This window comes from Trichechus manatus, unplaced genomic scaffold (assembly GCF_000243295.1).
Source record: "Trichechus manatus latirostris isolate Lorelei unplaced genomic scaffold, TriManLat1.0 scaffold00028, whole genome shotgun sequence".
Taxonomy (NCBI): Eukaryota; Metazoa; Chordata; class Mammalia; order Sirenia; family Trichechidae; genus Trichechus; species Trichechus manatus.
In genome coordinates, this window is record NW_004443964.1 from 22,116,485 (window position 1) to 22,131,015 (window position 14,531).

The window sequence follows — 14,531 nt, forward strand, 5'->3', positions numbered from 1 at the left end:
CCAAGCTGTTAAGCACTGCACCACCTGGCTGGAGGGTAGAGATTACCAAATTCAATTTTCCTATTTTATAAAAAGGTAACAGGCCCAGAGAGCTTTAGCTGATTTAGATCAACAGTTCAGTCCTTTGAGAAATCATACTTCTTTCAAACGATTGCTTGTAAATGCCAAGCTCTTTCCATTCATAAGGCTTTTGGGCCTAATGTTCCTTCTGCCTCCAGACCTTACAAGGCTGCGGGCCCCCTTCTGCTTCTCAGGTCAAAGGTCATTTCAAAGGTTATCCCTCCTATCAATGCACCCAGTTTTTTTTTTTTAAATTATACTCATTAATAGCTAAAATTATGTTATTAGTTATCTGACTTCCCCCATGGTACGTAAGCCCTATGAGAGAAGGCATCTTTTCTGGCTAGTTCACCATTTATCCTCAGGGCAAACCAGGATTTGAAACAAAGTAGAATGGCTCTAAAGCCCGTGGTTTCAACCACTATATTACGCTGTTATTTGATCAACAAAGTAGACGGTGGACGTCTTCATACACAAGGAGCCAGGAGGGTAAAAAAGAGGATCGTAAACCGGGAAGTGAGCAGTAGGAAAAACAGCCCGACTCATCCCCACCGTGCCTCTTCTGACCTTTCCCTCCGGAAGCGCTTGCCGGCCTCGGGCGCGAGTCCGCACGCGTAGCCGCTGGGGTTGCTCTGGGCCGCGCGCTGAGCGGGGACGCGAGGGAAGGTTCCGCCTCCGAGGCTGGAAGGCGCCTGCGCGGGCGGGCCTTCTGTCGAGACGCGCGTTCTCGCTCATTCACTCTTTCCCTTCCTCTCTCGCCTGCGCGCGTCCGGTGGGCGTCGGAGGAGGCGGGGAACGGGGGAGGGAAAGCAGAGGGGGCGGGTGTCGCGGGAGGGAAGGAGCGAACCGGAGAGCGTCGTCCTGAGAGGAGTGAAGGCGGCAAAATGGCGGACCGCTTCTCCCGCTTCAACGAGGACCGAGATTTTCAGGTAAACACGGGCGCCGCCGAGGACCCGGGGAAGGCGCTGGCCGAGCCTGGAACCTTCTTCATCCCTGGCTCCTAGATCTCTTTCCTGCCAGGCTCTGCTTCGGCTTCCGAACCGGCTCGCCGTCTTCCTATCTCCGATTTCTCAAGGGGCCTCCCAGCTTGAGGCGAGGCCGCATCTTCTCTCACCCGCATTCTCTGACCTCTTAAACTCAGGCCGCCGGGTCTACGGTTTCAACCTGTATGGGCTTCGGCTTTCGGAACCCCCGCCTGGGCGCAGTGGGGGTTGTGCGCCCTTCGGGGCTGCCGGGCCTGTGGAGGCGCAGGGCTGACTCCCCGGGGGAAAGAGGGTTGGGTTGCGAGGATTTGGGGCGAGTATTGCTGAGGCCAGGGCTTCCGAACCCCTGGATTTCGCTAATACGAATCTTCTTGGGCCCTTCTCTCTTTCCTCACTATGATAATAAATCCCTTTCTTTGCCCATTTTTCTGTTTCCTCGCCTGCAAAAAGGGTGATCAGACGCGTTCCTGGTTAGCCAGACATTGAGATTTCACCGGGCATAAATGTTGTTGTTAGCAGGCCGTTAATTGGACTTGGACAGCTGTTTAAGTTATAGGACTGTGGTCGATGTAAGCTCAGTCAACCCCAGATCCTATCTCGAAAGAAGATTTGGGGGAGCATGATAAATGGACTTTACGAGCATGTGAAAACTGGTGCCAAAAGCTCGATTTTTCTTTCTCCAGTTGCAGATGTTGGTGTGGAAAAATGTCCTTGTGATGGCAAGCATTATTAAGGAAAAAATAAGACCAATTTAGAATAACTTGTCTTCTGATTGTTTACAGTACCTTACTGTTGAGTATTGTTACCGTGGAAATCTCCGAGACTAAGAGGGATTTAGTAGAGATTGGCTATTTCTACGGTAAAATACATTCTGAGTGTCAGAGAAACCACTGCATTACTACCGCATAGCCGGGCAACAGCAATTTGGGTCAGGGGATGAACATCAGAACTCAAGTTTTTATCCCGCTGCAGATCTTCCTTTTAAAGCAACACGAGCATACTCTAAATGTGTTTCAGAAGGCAGTTTGAGGGATTTGAATTCCCTGAGATGAACGGGTTAGGTTTTCAACAGACTCTGTTTAGTACATAAAACGCTTATGAGAAGTTTTGCAGCAGTAAGGGATCTGGGGCTGTTGAAAAGCCTTGTGATCATGCGCCTGCTGTATAGCTGCAGCACACAGTATAGGATCTCAAGGTGTTTTAAGGATATGATGCAGGCCCACGGAAGTTTGAAGCAGTTCATATGGGCCATTTGATTTCTGAGAAAGATCACTTCTTAGTAAACACCATACAACATGAATAGGCTGCAATTTATGTGGACTTTATTGGTAATTTTTAAAGAGACAAATTGATAACGTCTTGAAATACTTTTCAGAGGTGAGAATTTCAAGGTGACCTAATAAAACTGAAAATAGATAAATATGGACACTTAAGTTTTAAGGAAAAATGGCTATCAACCACAGAATGCCAGCAGGCTTTAAAAAACACACACACACAGAGTTTGCAGGGCCTTGAAAGAAGGTTTTGAAAACCATGGGTAGCAGAGTATGAATGCTGTCACTTGAAAAAATTGAGGTTAGCTTCTAGTGTTTCGATACCTAGTGGATGACCCTGTGATGTTTTAGTTGGATTTATGTAAAACCTGCTTTTGGTTGCTTGGTAGTCCTTTGAAGGTACTACATGTATTTTAGGTTTATTTCCTGCTCTTGTATTGAAATAACCAACTCCTGTATTGGGTCAGGCGCCCTGGTGGCGCAGTGATTAAGAGTTTCGGCTGCTACCGAAAGGTCAGCAGTTTGAATCCACCAGCTGCTCCTTGGAAACCCTGTGGGGCAGTTCTCTATCCTGTGGAGTTGCTATGAATTGGAATGGACTCGATGGCAGTGGGTGTGGTTTTTTGGTTTGTATTTGGTCAGCCAGGGAAATGTTTGTTTTTTTTTATGTAGATGTCATAGCATTTTGGGTTAATAGACTATTGGGAATGGAAATCTTTTAGACAGGAGATGTTAAAATTTTTGTAAATTATTGTGCTAACATTTCTGCAGAAAATTCATTTAAAAATACTTAAAGTGGTATTTTCTCTGTTTTAATAGAAGGAAAAACAGATTGACTTTCACTAAGAATGTCCTTTGATTTAAAGTTCTTGGAGAGGAGAATGTAATGTAATAGGATACTCTTGGTATGGTGTATGTGAACATTTTTCAAGTTCAGGTTATTCAAAATTAAATGTAGATTATATCCTACCAAAAAAAAAAAAAAAAAAATTAAGTGTGGCCTCCTTTTCAGGTTTTTAAGTGATAAATAAGGCGAAGCCACTGAATATTGTGGCTATTTTATTTGTGATAATAGGCTTGAAAAATACAAAGTAGGTTTCCAAACATAGTAGATAGGTCCTGTTCCTTTAAACAGAAACCCTGGTGGTGTAGTGGTTAAGTGGTACGGCTGCTAACCAAAAGGTTGGCAGTTCGAATCCACCAGCCGGTGCTTGGAAACTCTATGGGGGAGTTCTACTCTGTCCTCTAGGGTCACTATGAGTTGGAATCGACTTGACGGCAACAGGTTTTGGTGGTTCCTTTAAACATCTTCTGATAGCACTGGAAGTTTCTTTGTGCCATCTTCTCTGAAAAGTTGTAGATGACTGTTGTTTTCATGGCCTTTATTTTGGGAAGATAATTTAGAACTGTAAAATTTCAGTCTTTGGCACGTGTAAATAAATGTTGGCGAGTTTGTTGTCTCTTGAGCTTAGTATGGAGTCAGAGAGATGGGCTTATGGATTTGGTGGCGTTGATTTCAAAGGTGTTTTGTATAATATAGCAAGAAGCTTAACTATGGTATGCCGTTGGAAGCATTTATGAATATAGAAAGTAATAGTTATCAGGACATACTTTTTTTTTTTAAATTTTGGTAGTTTTACTATAATAAACAGGCATTGTTTTACAGGCTTAACACGTATCATCTCATAATTTTCAGAATAACCTCAAGAGGTAGGTACTGTTATTACTCTTGTCTTCAAATGAGACAGCTGAGGCACAGAGAGTTAAGTAACTTGGCCAAGTACATACATCTGGTAAAAGGCAGAGCTTGGATTCAGACGTGGGATTTTTGACTTCTGAACCCTGTGGTGATGACCATTAAGCTATACAATCTCTGCTGGCAATTATGTATTTTATATAACTGTAATTGAGTCATCAAATGTGGAGGATAAACTTATAGGTCACAAAGAGTAAGTGAGCTTTAGAGAGTTGATACAATTACACTTGTTGTCCTATTCTGTTTTGTCCAGATATGTTTCTTGGTCTCCTAAGGGTTTCTAAGGAGTCTCCTGATAGTGATAAGTTACCCACTGTGTCATAGAAGATGTATTGTTTAGTGTTGTTTTAGTTTAAACGTCATTTTGTTTAGCCTTTTTAAATGGTATTAGATCTTTGGAAATGTTTGTGATCTAGGCTGATGTGTTTATTAAAAAACAAAAAAAAAGTTTCAAGAGTTTTAACTACTCCTTTAAGAATCTGACCTCGTTTTCAGAATGAGACATGACTTCTGCCTGCATTTACTAGATTGCGGCTTATCTGTTTACAGATTGAAATGTCATACAAACTAATGGAAAATATGTAATATAATTTAAGATAAAAGTGCATTTACACTGTGAATTGTAGGTTCATTAGAGAAAGTTTTATTTGTACAGTGCTGTAGAGCTATAAAGTGTTATTAAGACATGGTGCTTAGCATTTTGTCGTTGCGCAGCTATTAATGGTGATGGCTCATGCTAGTGAGGACGTAGTCTTCAGTTTGTGTACCTGCAGAGGACTGATGATTTAGAGTCGCCTCTCATTCTGTCTTGATTTGAATGTTGCTTTCTTGTTTGTATTAGATTTCTAATGAAAGGAGCTATGGTAATAGCTAAATAAGTGAGAAGGCCATGAGAGAGCAAGAAATGTCTTAAAAGTCATAATAAAAATATAAAAATTGCCCAAGAACTTTCTATAATCTATGTAAATAATCATAATGGCAAATAGCAATAAGCAAGTCATGTATTACTTTTATGTAGTGTGTTTGTAGTATTGTTCTTTGTGTTTCACGTATGATAACAGGATGTGACCTTCAGGAAATTTTAGTTGAAACCATTAAGTTAGGAGCTTTATAGTTTTAAAAGACATAGATAATGGAAGCATATTAGTATATATTCTATGTGGTACTATGTAAAAGAGGTGGCAGTCTAATGCAGGCATGCCAGAGATGACACATGGACAAGTGTTTTAATCTCTGTTGCCTGGGTCTTCCTTGCTGTCATCTGGAAGAGCTGCCGCTAGCCTGAAAATCACTATCAGCTTTGCTTGGGATACTGACACTTATGCAAAATTATTACTACTTCCTTTCCCGTAGTATGATAGGTAGAAAGGATTAGAACCCTAGTTGTAACAATTTCAAAATTGTTGTTAGTTGCGGTAGAGTCATTTCCAGCTCATGGTGTTCCCATGTGTTACAGAGTAGAACTGTCCCACAGGCTTTTCTTTTTCTTGGCTGTTACCCTAATGGAAACAGATAGCCAGGTCTTTTCTTCTGTGATATAGCTGAGTGGGTTTGAACCACCAACTTTTAGGGTAGCAGTTGAGCTCAAACTGTCTGCACCATCTAGGACCATAATTTCAAAATACTGATGACGACTTGACATGATTATTAGCAAACGCAAATAATACTGTTATTGGTTAGTACATTCTCAGAGGATCAGGAGTGACCAAAGTAAGGTCAGCATAAGGGAAGGCTCCCTGGAGTTGATTTGAAAGGTAAAGGGTATACTTCAGGCAAAATGCTTTAAAAATATGGGGAACAGCAAGGAATAACATCACAAAGAAAAGCATTTTAATTTGCTTTGGGGGAAGAATGGGGTTGGCAAGAATTGCGATCATAGGGCTTCATGCGATGGTGTACCTATTTATTTTGTTCTCAAAGTGGGCCTGGGAAACCGAGAAGAAACAGATCTGGACAGATACACTGCTTTTAGGCTGATTATTTCAGGATTGTTCTAGTGCAATAAAAATTTTTGTAGAAACACAGGTATCCCTGTTGTCTTCTTTCCTTTTCTTCTATACATGCCACACAACTCTCATTAGAGTACACCAGAGGGATTCATTTATCACGTTTTCTCAGGTCTTTGTAAGTTATATAACTAAAAGTAAAATTTGTGACTTAAAAAGAAAATTAAACACATATAACCAGCTATCCTGATTATGCTGCTTCACAGCTGAGATACATTTGCATGTGATATCTATTTGGGTTCATGATAAAAAGAAAAAAGGATAGTCTGTTTTCCTGATTTGGGCAAGATTACCATTTTCTGAAAAGAAGTAGCAGAAGTTCATGAGATCTTAAATTATGGATCTGAAATCTGTATAGACGGTTCATCTTTGTTCTTATGACTTAGTAAGTTTCTAATAATTTATTCATGAAAATAGATTCTAGCTTGAGGGTAGATATCCAGTTCTTGAATTCTATTAAATTTTCTTCCTTGAAACAACTTGGTACTTTGTGGTTCTTTGTCTGGCATTAATTTTCTTTTCATAAGCATTGCCATTTAGTGTTAAGTGAAGGCTGATTCATGGTAATTACCAAAGGAGTTACAAACGACCACCACAAATACTGAAAGAAGTCATTGATTTGATATTGCATTGAATACCAGATGTTGTAATGAGTTTCCACTTATAAAAAGTGAATTGTTCACTTAACTGAAAGTCTAACCAGATGTGCTGAATGCATATTGTATTAGTAAATGAAAAAAGTTAAATATGCCTAGGCTGAAAGAAGGAATATACTGTATTGTCATGCTTTTACTAAAGGATTTCTTTGGGAATTAAATAAGTTGATTTAGTATTTTATACCTAATTTAGGAATGTATGGGAAGAAAAAGTAGCTAAAGTTACTCTGGCATGGAATGTAGATGATGTTGTTGCTGGGTGCTGTCAAGTCAATTCCAACTCATAACAAACCCCCATGTGATAGAGTAGAACTACCCCAGAAGGTTTTCTTGACTGTAATCTTTACAGAAGCAGATTGCCAGGTCTTTCTCCCGCAGAGCCGCTGGGTAGGTTCAACTGCCAGCCTTTTGGTTAGCAGCGGAGTGCCTAACCATTGTGCCACCAAGGGCTCCTTGTTACATAGATAGTAGCACATAATGTTTTGATAAGTGCTGTAGATAAAACTGGAGTCCCTGGTTGGTGTAGATGGTTAGCTTGGCTACTAACCAAAAGGTTGGCATTTCAGGTCCACCCAGAGGTGCCTCGGAAGAAAAGCCTGGTGATCTACTTCTCAATAATCAGCTATTGGAACACAGTTTTACTCTGACACACATGAGGTCGCCATGTTGGAGTCAACTTGATACCAGCTTTTTTTGTTGTTGTTGTTTAAATTCTAGGAACGAATAAATGCTAAAAAATGACTGTCAGTTCTGAACGTCTGTATTAAATCAACCTGGTTCTCCAGTATTTTGTCCAGTGGTCTTTTTAAAATAACACCTGCCTCTTGACTTTTTGACTTCTACTGCAACATCTAAGAGTTTAATTAAAAGTTAATTAAGAATTGTTAATTCCAAAGTACTTCTGAATTGCTTGATAATAAACATCCAAATACTTAGATTAACCCAAACCTCACAGTATTACAGAACACCAGTATACAACCAAATCTTACAATTCTACCTCGCTTTCACTATACAGGTCAATATTATTTAGTAGTAAAAGAATAATTTCATCCTGAAAGGGAGATCTGACCCATTGCCCTCGAGTCAATTCCAACTCATAGCGACTCTGTAGGATAGAGTAGAACTGCCCCATAGGGTTTCCAAGGCTGTAATCTTTACAGAAGCAGACTTCCATGTCTTCCTGCCTAGAAGTTGCTGGTGGGTTGGAACCACTAGACCTTTCGGTCAGCAGCTGAGTGCTTTAACCACTGTGCCACCAGGGCTCCTTAATTTCATCCTACTAACAATAATTGTATACTACTTTCAAAGTAATTAAACCTTTAGAGTACTTACCTTGGATGATTGTGACAATTTTAAATAAAAGGGGAATTGCCCCCGAGTTTATCATTATCAAAGATGATATGATAAAAGCAGAAACACAGATACTGTTAGAGAACCAGTTGCTATCAAGTCGATTCTGACTCATGGTGACCCCATGTCTGTTACAGTAGAACTGTGCTCCATAGAGTTTTTAATGGCTGATTTTTCAGAAATAGATTGCTAGGCCTTTCTTCAAGATATCTCTGGGAGTCTGGAAACGACAACCTTTTGGTTAGCAGCTGAGCATGTTAACCATTTGCAGCAACCACCTAGGGCCTCTAAGTGCTATAAATAGTAAGGAATTAAAGTTGTTAGGGTACATACATGGAGTTTCCTGTTATTTGCCTTTATTCTTCTTTTACCGACAGTTTTGAGGGAAGTAAATCCTGTGCTGTGTGTCATTCAAGCAACCAGAAAGTATCTTTGTAATATTATTGCATTTGATTTCATGTCATGAAGTTCTGAACAATTATTTGTTATTATCCTTGCTTCTTTTTTGCAGTTACATTTATTTCAAAGGGGAATTACAATTCATCTCAGTGTTTTATAGGATTGACATTTAAAATGGCTCCCAGTTTAAAGTTGTAATAGGAAAAAGTCATTGATCATTTTTTAAAATAGTTGGTTTATTTTTGGTGTTAATGTACACAACCAAACATACATTCATTCATAATTTCTACATTAACAGTTCAGTAACATTGGTTACACTTCACATTGTGTCACCATTCTATCTCTACCTATATATTGATAATCTTTTGTGACTGACATTTAAGTAATGCTTGTTGGCTAAATCAGTAGTTATGTCTTATAATTCATGTAACACTATTTTCCCATAGTTAACGAGGACACAGAAGCTTTATTTTTCATCTTTTCTGAAGTCCAAAAAAGCCCCAAACCCATTGCCGTTGATTTGTTTCCGACTCATGGTGACTCTGGGCTGCAGAGTAGAACTGCTGCATAGAGTTGTTTTTGGCTGTAATCTTAACAGAAGAAGATCTGCAGGACTTTCTTTCATTGTTCTGATGGGTGTGTTTGAATTGCCAATCCTTAGGTTTGTAGTCGAGCACAAACCATTTGCGCCACCTAGGGACCTTTTGAAGGAAGTGCTGATCAAAGTAAATTAATTTGGTACTTTAGGTCTTGACTATAAAACAGACAGACGAACCTGTTGCTATTGAGCCAATTCCAACTCATAGTGACTATAGGACACAGTAGAACTGCCCCATAGGATTCCCAAAGCTGTAATTTTTTTTTTTTATTGTGCTTTAAGTGAAAGTTTACAATTCAAGTTAGTTTCTCATACAGAAATTTATACACACATTGTTACGTGACCCTAGTTGCTCTCCCTATACTGTGATAGCACACTCCTCCTTTCTACCCTGGATTTCCCATGTCCATTCAACCAGCTCCTGACCCTCTCTGCCTTCTCATCTCGCCTCTGGACAAGCGCTGCCCATTTAGTCTCATGTATCTACTTGAGCTAAGAAGCACACTCTTCAAGAGTATCATTTTATGTCCTATAGTCCAGTCTAATCTTTGTCTGAAGAGTTGGCCTCGGGAATGGTTTTAGTTTTGGGCTAGCAGAGAGTCTGGGGGCCGTGTCTTCCGGGGTCTCTTTAGTCTCAATCAAACCATTGAGTCTGGTCTTTTTACTAGAGTTTGAGTTCTGCACCCCACTTTTCTCCTGCTCCATCAGGGACTCTCTGTTGTGTTCCCTGTCAGGGTGGTCATTGGTGGTAGCCGGGCACCGTCTAGTTCTTCTGGTCTCAGGCTGTTGAAGACTCTGGTTTATGTGGCCCTTTCTGTCTGTTGGGCTAATATTTTCCTTGTGTCTTGGGTGTTCTTCATTCTCCTTTACTCCAGGTGGGTTGGGACCAATTGATTCATCTTAGATGGCTGCTTGCTAGCTTTTAAGACCCCAGATGCCACTAACCACAGTGGGATGCAGAACATTTTCTTAATAAACTTTGTTATGCCAGTTGACCTAGATGTCCCCTGAAACCATGGTCCCCTGACCCCTGCCCCTGATACTCAGTCCCTCGAAGTGCTTGGTTGTATTCAGGAAACTTCTTAGCTTTAGTTTAGTCCAATTGTGCTGACGTTCCCTGTAGTGTGTGTCCTTCCCTTCATCTAAAATAATTCTTATCTACTATCTAGTTAGTGAATACCTCTCTCCTTCCCTCCCCACCCTCGTAATGATGAAAGAATATTTTCTTCTGTGTTTAAACCTTTTCTTGACTTCTTATACTAGTGGTCTTACACAATATTTGCCCTTTTGCAACTGACTGAATTCACTCAGCATGCCTTCCAGATTCCTCCATGATACAAGATGTTTCACGGATTTGTTGTTGTTCTTTATCGTTGCGTAGTATTCCATTGTGTGAATATACTATAATTTGTTTATCCATTCATCCGTCGATGGGCATGTCGGTTGTTTCCCTCTTTTTGCTATTGTGAACAGTGCTGCAGTGAACATGGGTGTGCGTATATCTATTTGTGTGACAGCTCTTATTTCTTTAGGGTATATTCCAAGGAGTGGGATTGCTGGATCGTATAGTACTTCTATTTCTAGCTTTTAAGAAAGCGCCAAATTGATTTCCAAAGTGATTGTACCATTTTACATTCCCACCAACAATGTATAAGTGTTCCAGTCGCTCCACAACCTCTCCAGCATTTATTTTGTGTTTTTTGGATTAATGCTAGCCTTGATGAGGTGAGATGGTATCTCATTGTAGTTTTGATTTGCATTTCTCTAATGGCTAATGATTGTGAACATTTCCTCATGTATCTGTTAGCCGCCTGAATGTCTTCTTTGGTGAAGTGCCTGTTCATATCCTTTGCCCATTTTTTGATTGGGTTGTCTTTTTGTTCTTAAGGTTTTGCAGTATCTTGTAGATTTTAGAGATTAGATGCTGATCGGATTGGTCGCAGCCAAAATTTTTTTCCTAGTCTGTAGATTGTCTTTTGACTCTTTTGGTGAAGTCTTTTGATGAGCATAGGGTTTGATTTTTAGGAGCTCCCAGTTGTCTAGTTTCTCTTCTGGTGTTTGTGCATTGTTACTTATGGTTTGTATTCTGTTTACACCATGTATTAGGGCTCCTAGCATTGTCCCTATTTTTTCTCCCATGATCTTTATTGTTTTCAATTTTATGTTTAGGTCTTTGATCCATTTTGAGTTAGTTTTTGTGCATGTTGTGAGGTATGGGTCTTGTTTCAGTTTTATGCAGATGGATATCCAGTTATGCCAGCACGATTTGTTAAAAGAGACTGTCTTTTCCCCATTTAATGGACTTTGGGCCTTTGTCAAATATCAGCTGCTCATAGGTGGATGAATTTATGTCTGGATTCTCAATTCTGTTCCATTGGTCTATGTATCTGTTGTACCAGTACCAGGCTGTTTTGACTACTGTGGCAGTATAATAGGTTCTAAAATCAGGTAGTGTGAGGCCTCCCACTTTGTTCTTCTTCTTCAGTAATGCTTTACTGATCTGGGCCTCCTCCCTTTCCATATGAAGTTGGTGATTTTCTCCATCTCCTTAAAAAATGCCATTGGAATTTGGATCGGGATTGCATTGTATCTAGATCGCTTCGGGTAGAATTGACATTTTCAGTGTTGAGTCTTCCTATCCATGAGCAAGGTATGTTTTTCTACTTAGGCAGGTCTATTTTGGTTTCTTGCAGTAGTGTCTTGTAGTTTTCTTTGTATAAGTCTTTTATGTCTCTGGTTAGATTTATTCTTGGGGGCTATTGTAAATGGTATGGATTTGGTGGTTTCCTCTTTGAAATTCTCTTCGCTGATGTAGAGGAATCCAACTGATTTTTGTATGTTTATCTTGTATCCTGATACTTTGCTGAAATCTTCTGTTAGTTCCAGTAGCTTTCTTGTAGATTCTTTGGGGTTTTCTGTGTATAAAATCATATCATCTGCAAATAGAGATACTTTGACTTCTTCCTTACCAATTTGAATGCCTTTTATTTCTTTTTCAAGCCTAATTGCTCTGGCTAGGACCTCCAGCACAGTGTTGAATAAGAGTGGTGATAAAGGGCATCCTTGTCTGGTTCCGTTCTCAAGGGGAATGCTTTCAGATTCTCTCCATTTAGGATGATGTTGGCTGTTGGCTTTGTATAAATGCCCTTAAATTACGTTGAAGAATTTCCCTTCTATTCCTATTTTGCTGAGAGTTACTATCATGGATGGGTGTTGGACTCTGTCAAATGCCTTTTCTGCATCAATTGATAAGATCATTTGGTTCTTGTCTTTTGTTTTATGTGATAGATTACATTGATTGTTTTTCTAATGTTGAACCATCCCTGCATACCTGGTATAAATCCCACTCGGTCATGGTAGATTATTTTTTTGATATGTTCTTGAATTTTATTGGCTAGAATTTTGTTGAGGATTTTTGCATCAATGTTCGTGAGGGATATTGGTCGGTAATTTTCTTTTTTTTGTGGTGTCTTTACCTGGTTTTATTATCAAGGTTATGCTGGCTTTGTAGAATGAGTTTGGGAGTATTCCATCTTTTCTGTGCTCTGAAATACTTTTAGTAGTAGTGGTGTTAACTCTTCTCTGAAAGTTCGGTAGAATTCTCCAGGGAAACCGTCAGGGCCAGGGCTTTTTCTTTGTAGGGAGTTTTTAAATTACCTTTTCAGTCTCTTCTTTTGTTATGGGTTTATTTAGTTGTTCTACCTCTGTTTGTGTTAGTTTAGGTAGTTAGTTTCTAGAAATTTGTCCATTTCCTCTAGGTTTTCAAATTTGTTAGAGTGCAATTTTTCATAGTAGTCTGTTAATGATTCTTTTGATTTAAGTTAGGTCTATTGTGCTGTTGCCCATGTCATTTCTTATTTGGGTTATTTGCTTCCTCTCCTGTTTTTCTTTTGTCAGTTTGGCCAGTAGTTTGATTTTGTTGATCTTTTCAAAGAACCAGCTTTTGGTCTTGTTATCTCTTTCAGTTGTTTTTCCTATTCTCTATTTCATTTAATTCTGCTCTAATTCTTATTATTTCCTTTCTTTTGGCACCTGAGTGCTTCTTTTGCTGCTCTCTTTCTGCTTGTTTGAGTTGTAGGGTTAACGTTTTGATTTTTGGCCCTTTCTTCTTTTTGGATGTGTGCATTTATTGCTATGAAATGACCTCTGAGCATTGCTTCTGCTGTGTCCCAAAGGTTCTGATAGAATGTGTTTTCATTCTCATTTGATTCTGCGAATTTCTTTATTCCATCCTTAATTTCTTCTGTAATCCAGTAGTTTTTGAGCAAGGTGTTGTTCAGTTTCAATGTGTTTGATTTTTTTTCCTTGCTTTTTCTGTTACTGATTTCTACTTTTATGGCTTTATGGTCAGAAAAGATGCTCTGTAATATTTCGATGCTTTGGATTCTATTAAGGCTTGCTTTATGGCCTAATATGTGGTCTGTTCTGGAGAATTTTCCATGTGTGTTGGAAAAGAAAGTATACTTGGCTGCTGTTGGGTGGAGTGTTCTGTATGTGTGCTATGAGATCAGGTTGGTTGATTGTGGCATTTAGATCTCCTGTGTCTTTATTGAGCTTCTTTCTGGATGTTCTGTCCTTCACCAAAAGTGGTGTGTTGAAGTCTCCTACTATTATTGTGGAGCTGTCTCTCTCTTTTTCAGTGCTGTTAGAGTTTATGTATTTTGGAGCCCTGTCGTTGGGTGCGTAAGTATTTATTATAGTTATGTTCTCCTGGTGTATTGACCCTTTAATCATTATATAGTGTCCTTCCTTATCTTTCGTGGTGGATTTTGCTTGAAAGTCTATTTTGTCGGAAAGTAATATTGCCACTCCTGCTCTTCTTTGAGTGTTGTTTGCTTGATATATTTTTTCCCATCCTTTGAGTTTTAGTTTGTTTGTGTTTTTAAGTCTAAGGTGTGTCTCTTGTAGGCAGCATATAGACGGATCATGTTTTTTTATCCAATCTGCCTCTCTTTGTCTCTTTACTGGTGCATTTAGCCCATTTACATTCAGCGTAATTATTGATAGGTATGAGTTTAGTGCTGTCATTTTGATGTCTTTTTTTGTGTGTTCAGTTTCTTTTTTCCACTTAATTTTCTGTGCTGAGTTGTTTTTCTTTATGTATTTTCTTTTCATGTTTTTCATTGTGGTTGATTTTGTGTTTGCTGAGTTTATTTCTCTAGTTTTTTATTTTGACTTGTAGGATTATTAGTTTCCTTTGTGGTTACCTTAATATTTACCCCTATTTTTCTAAGTGTATACCAGTCTTTTATTTCTTTATATGGCCTTGACTTCCTCTCCATATGAAAAATCTATGTCTGTATTTTTTAAGTCCCTCTTTTTTGTTTTAATGTTGTCATCTTTTACATACTGACATCTGTTTCCCTATTTTCAGTGTTTTAGCTTTGATTTACTTTTGTGACTTCCCTGTCTGGGTTGATATCTGGTTGCTCTGTCCTGTGTTCTAGTC

General features: G+C 39.2%; 1 protein-coding gene across 4 annotated transcripts in view; it reads left to right on the plus strand.

The window, feature by feature from the left end:
- The first annotated feature begins 683 nt into the window (after nucleotides 1-683).
- GPATCH8 (G-patch domain containing 8) overlaps nucleotides 684-14,531 on the plus strand; it is a 111,697-nt gene continuing 97,849 nt past the window's right edge. The window contains exon 1 of one of the 4 annotated variants that reach the window (XM_012554945.1): nucleotides 684-989. Coding sequence is in view for 3 of the 4 variants with exons in the window: in XM_004374291.2 (XP_004374348.1) it covers nucleotides 945-989 (45 nt within the window). In the remaining variant the exon portion in view is untranslated. The remainder of the gene's footprint in view (nucleotides 990-14,531) is intronic. The other 3 variants (XM_004374291.2, XM_023729405.1, XM_023729406.1) reach the window with 3 other exon arrangements.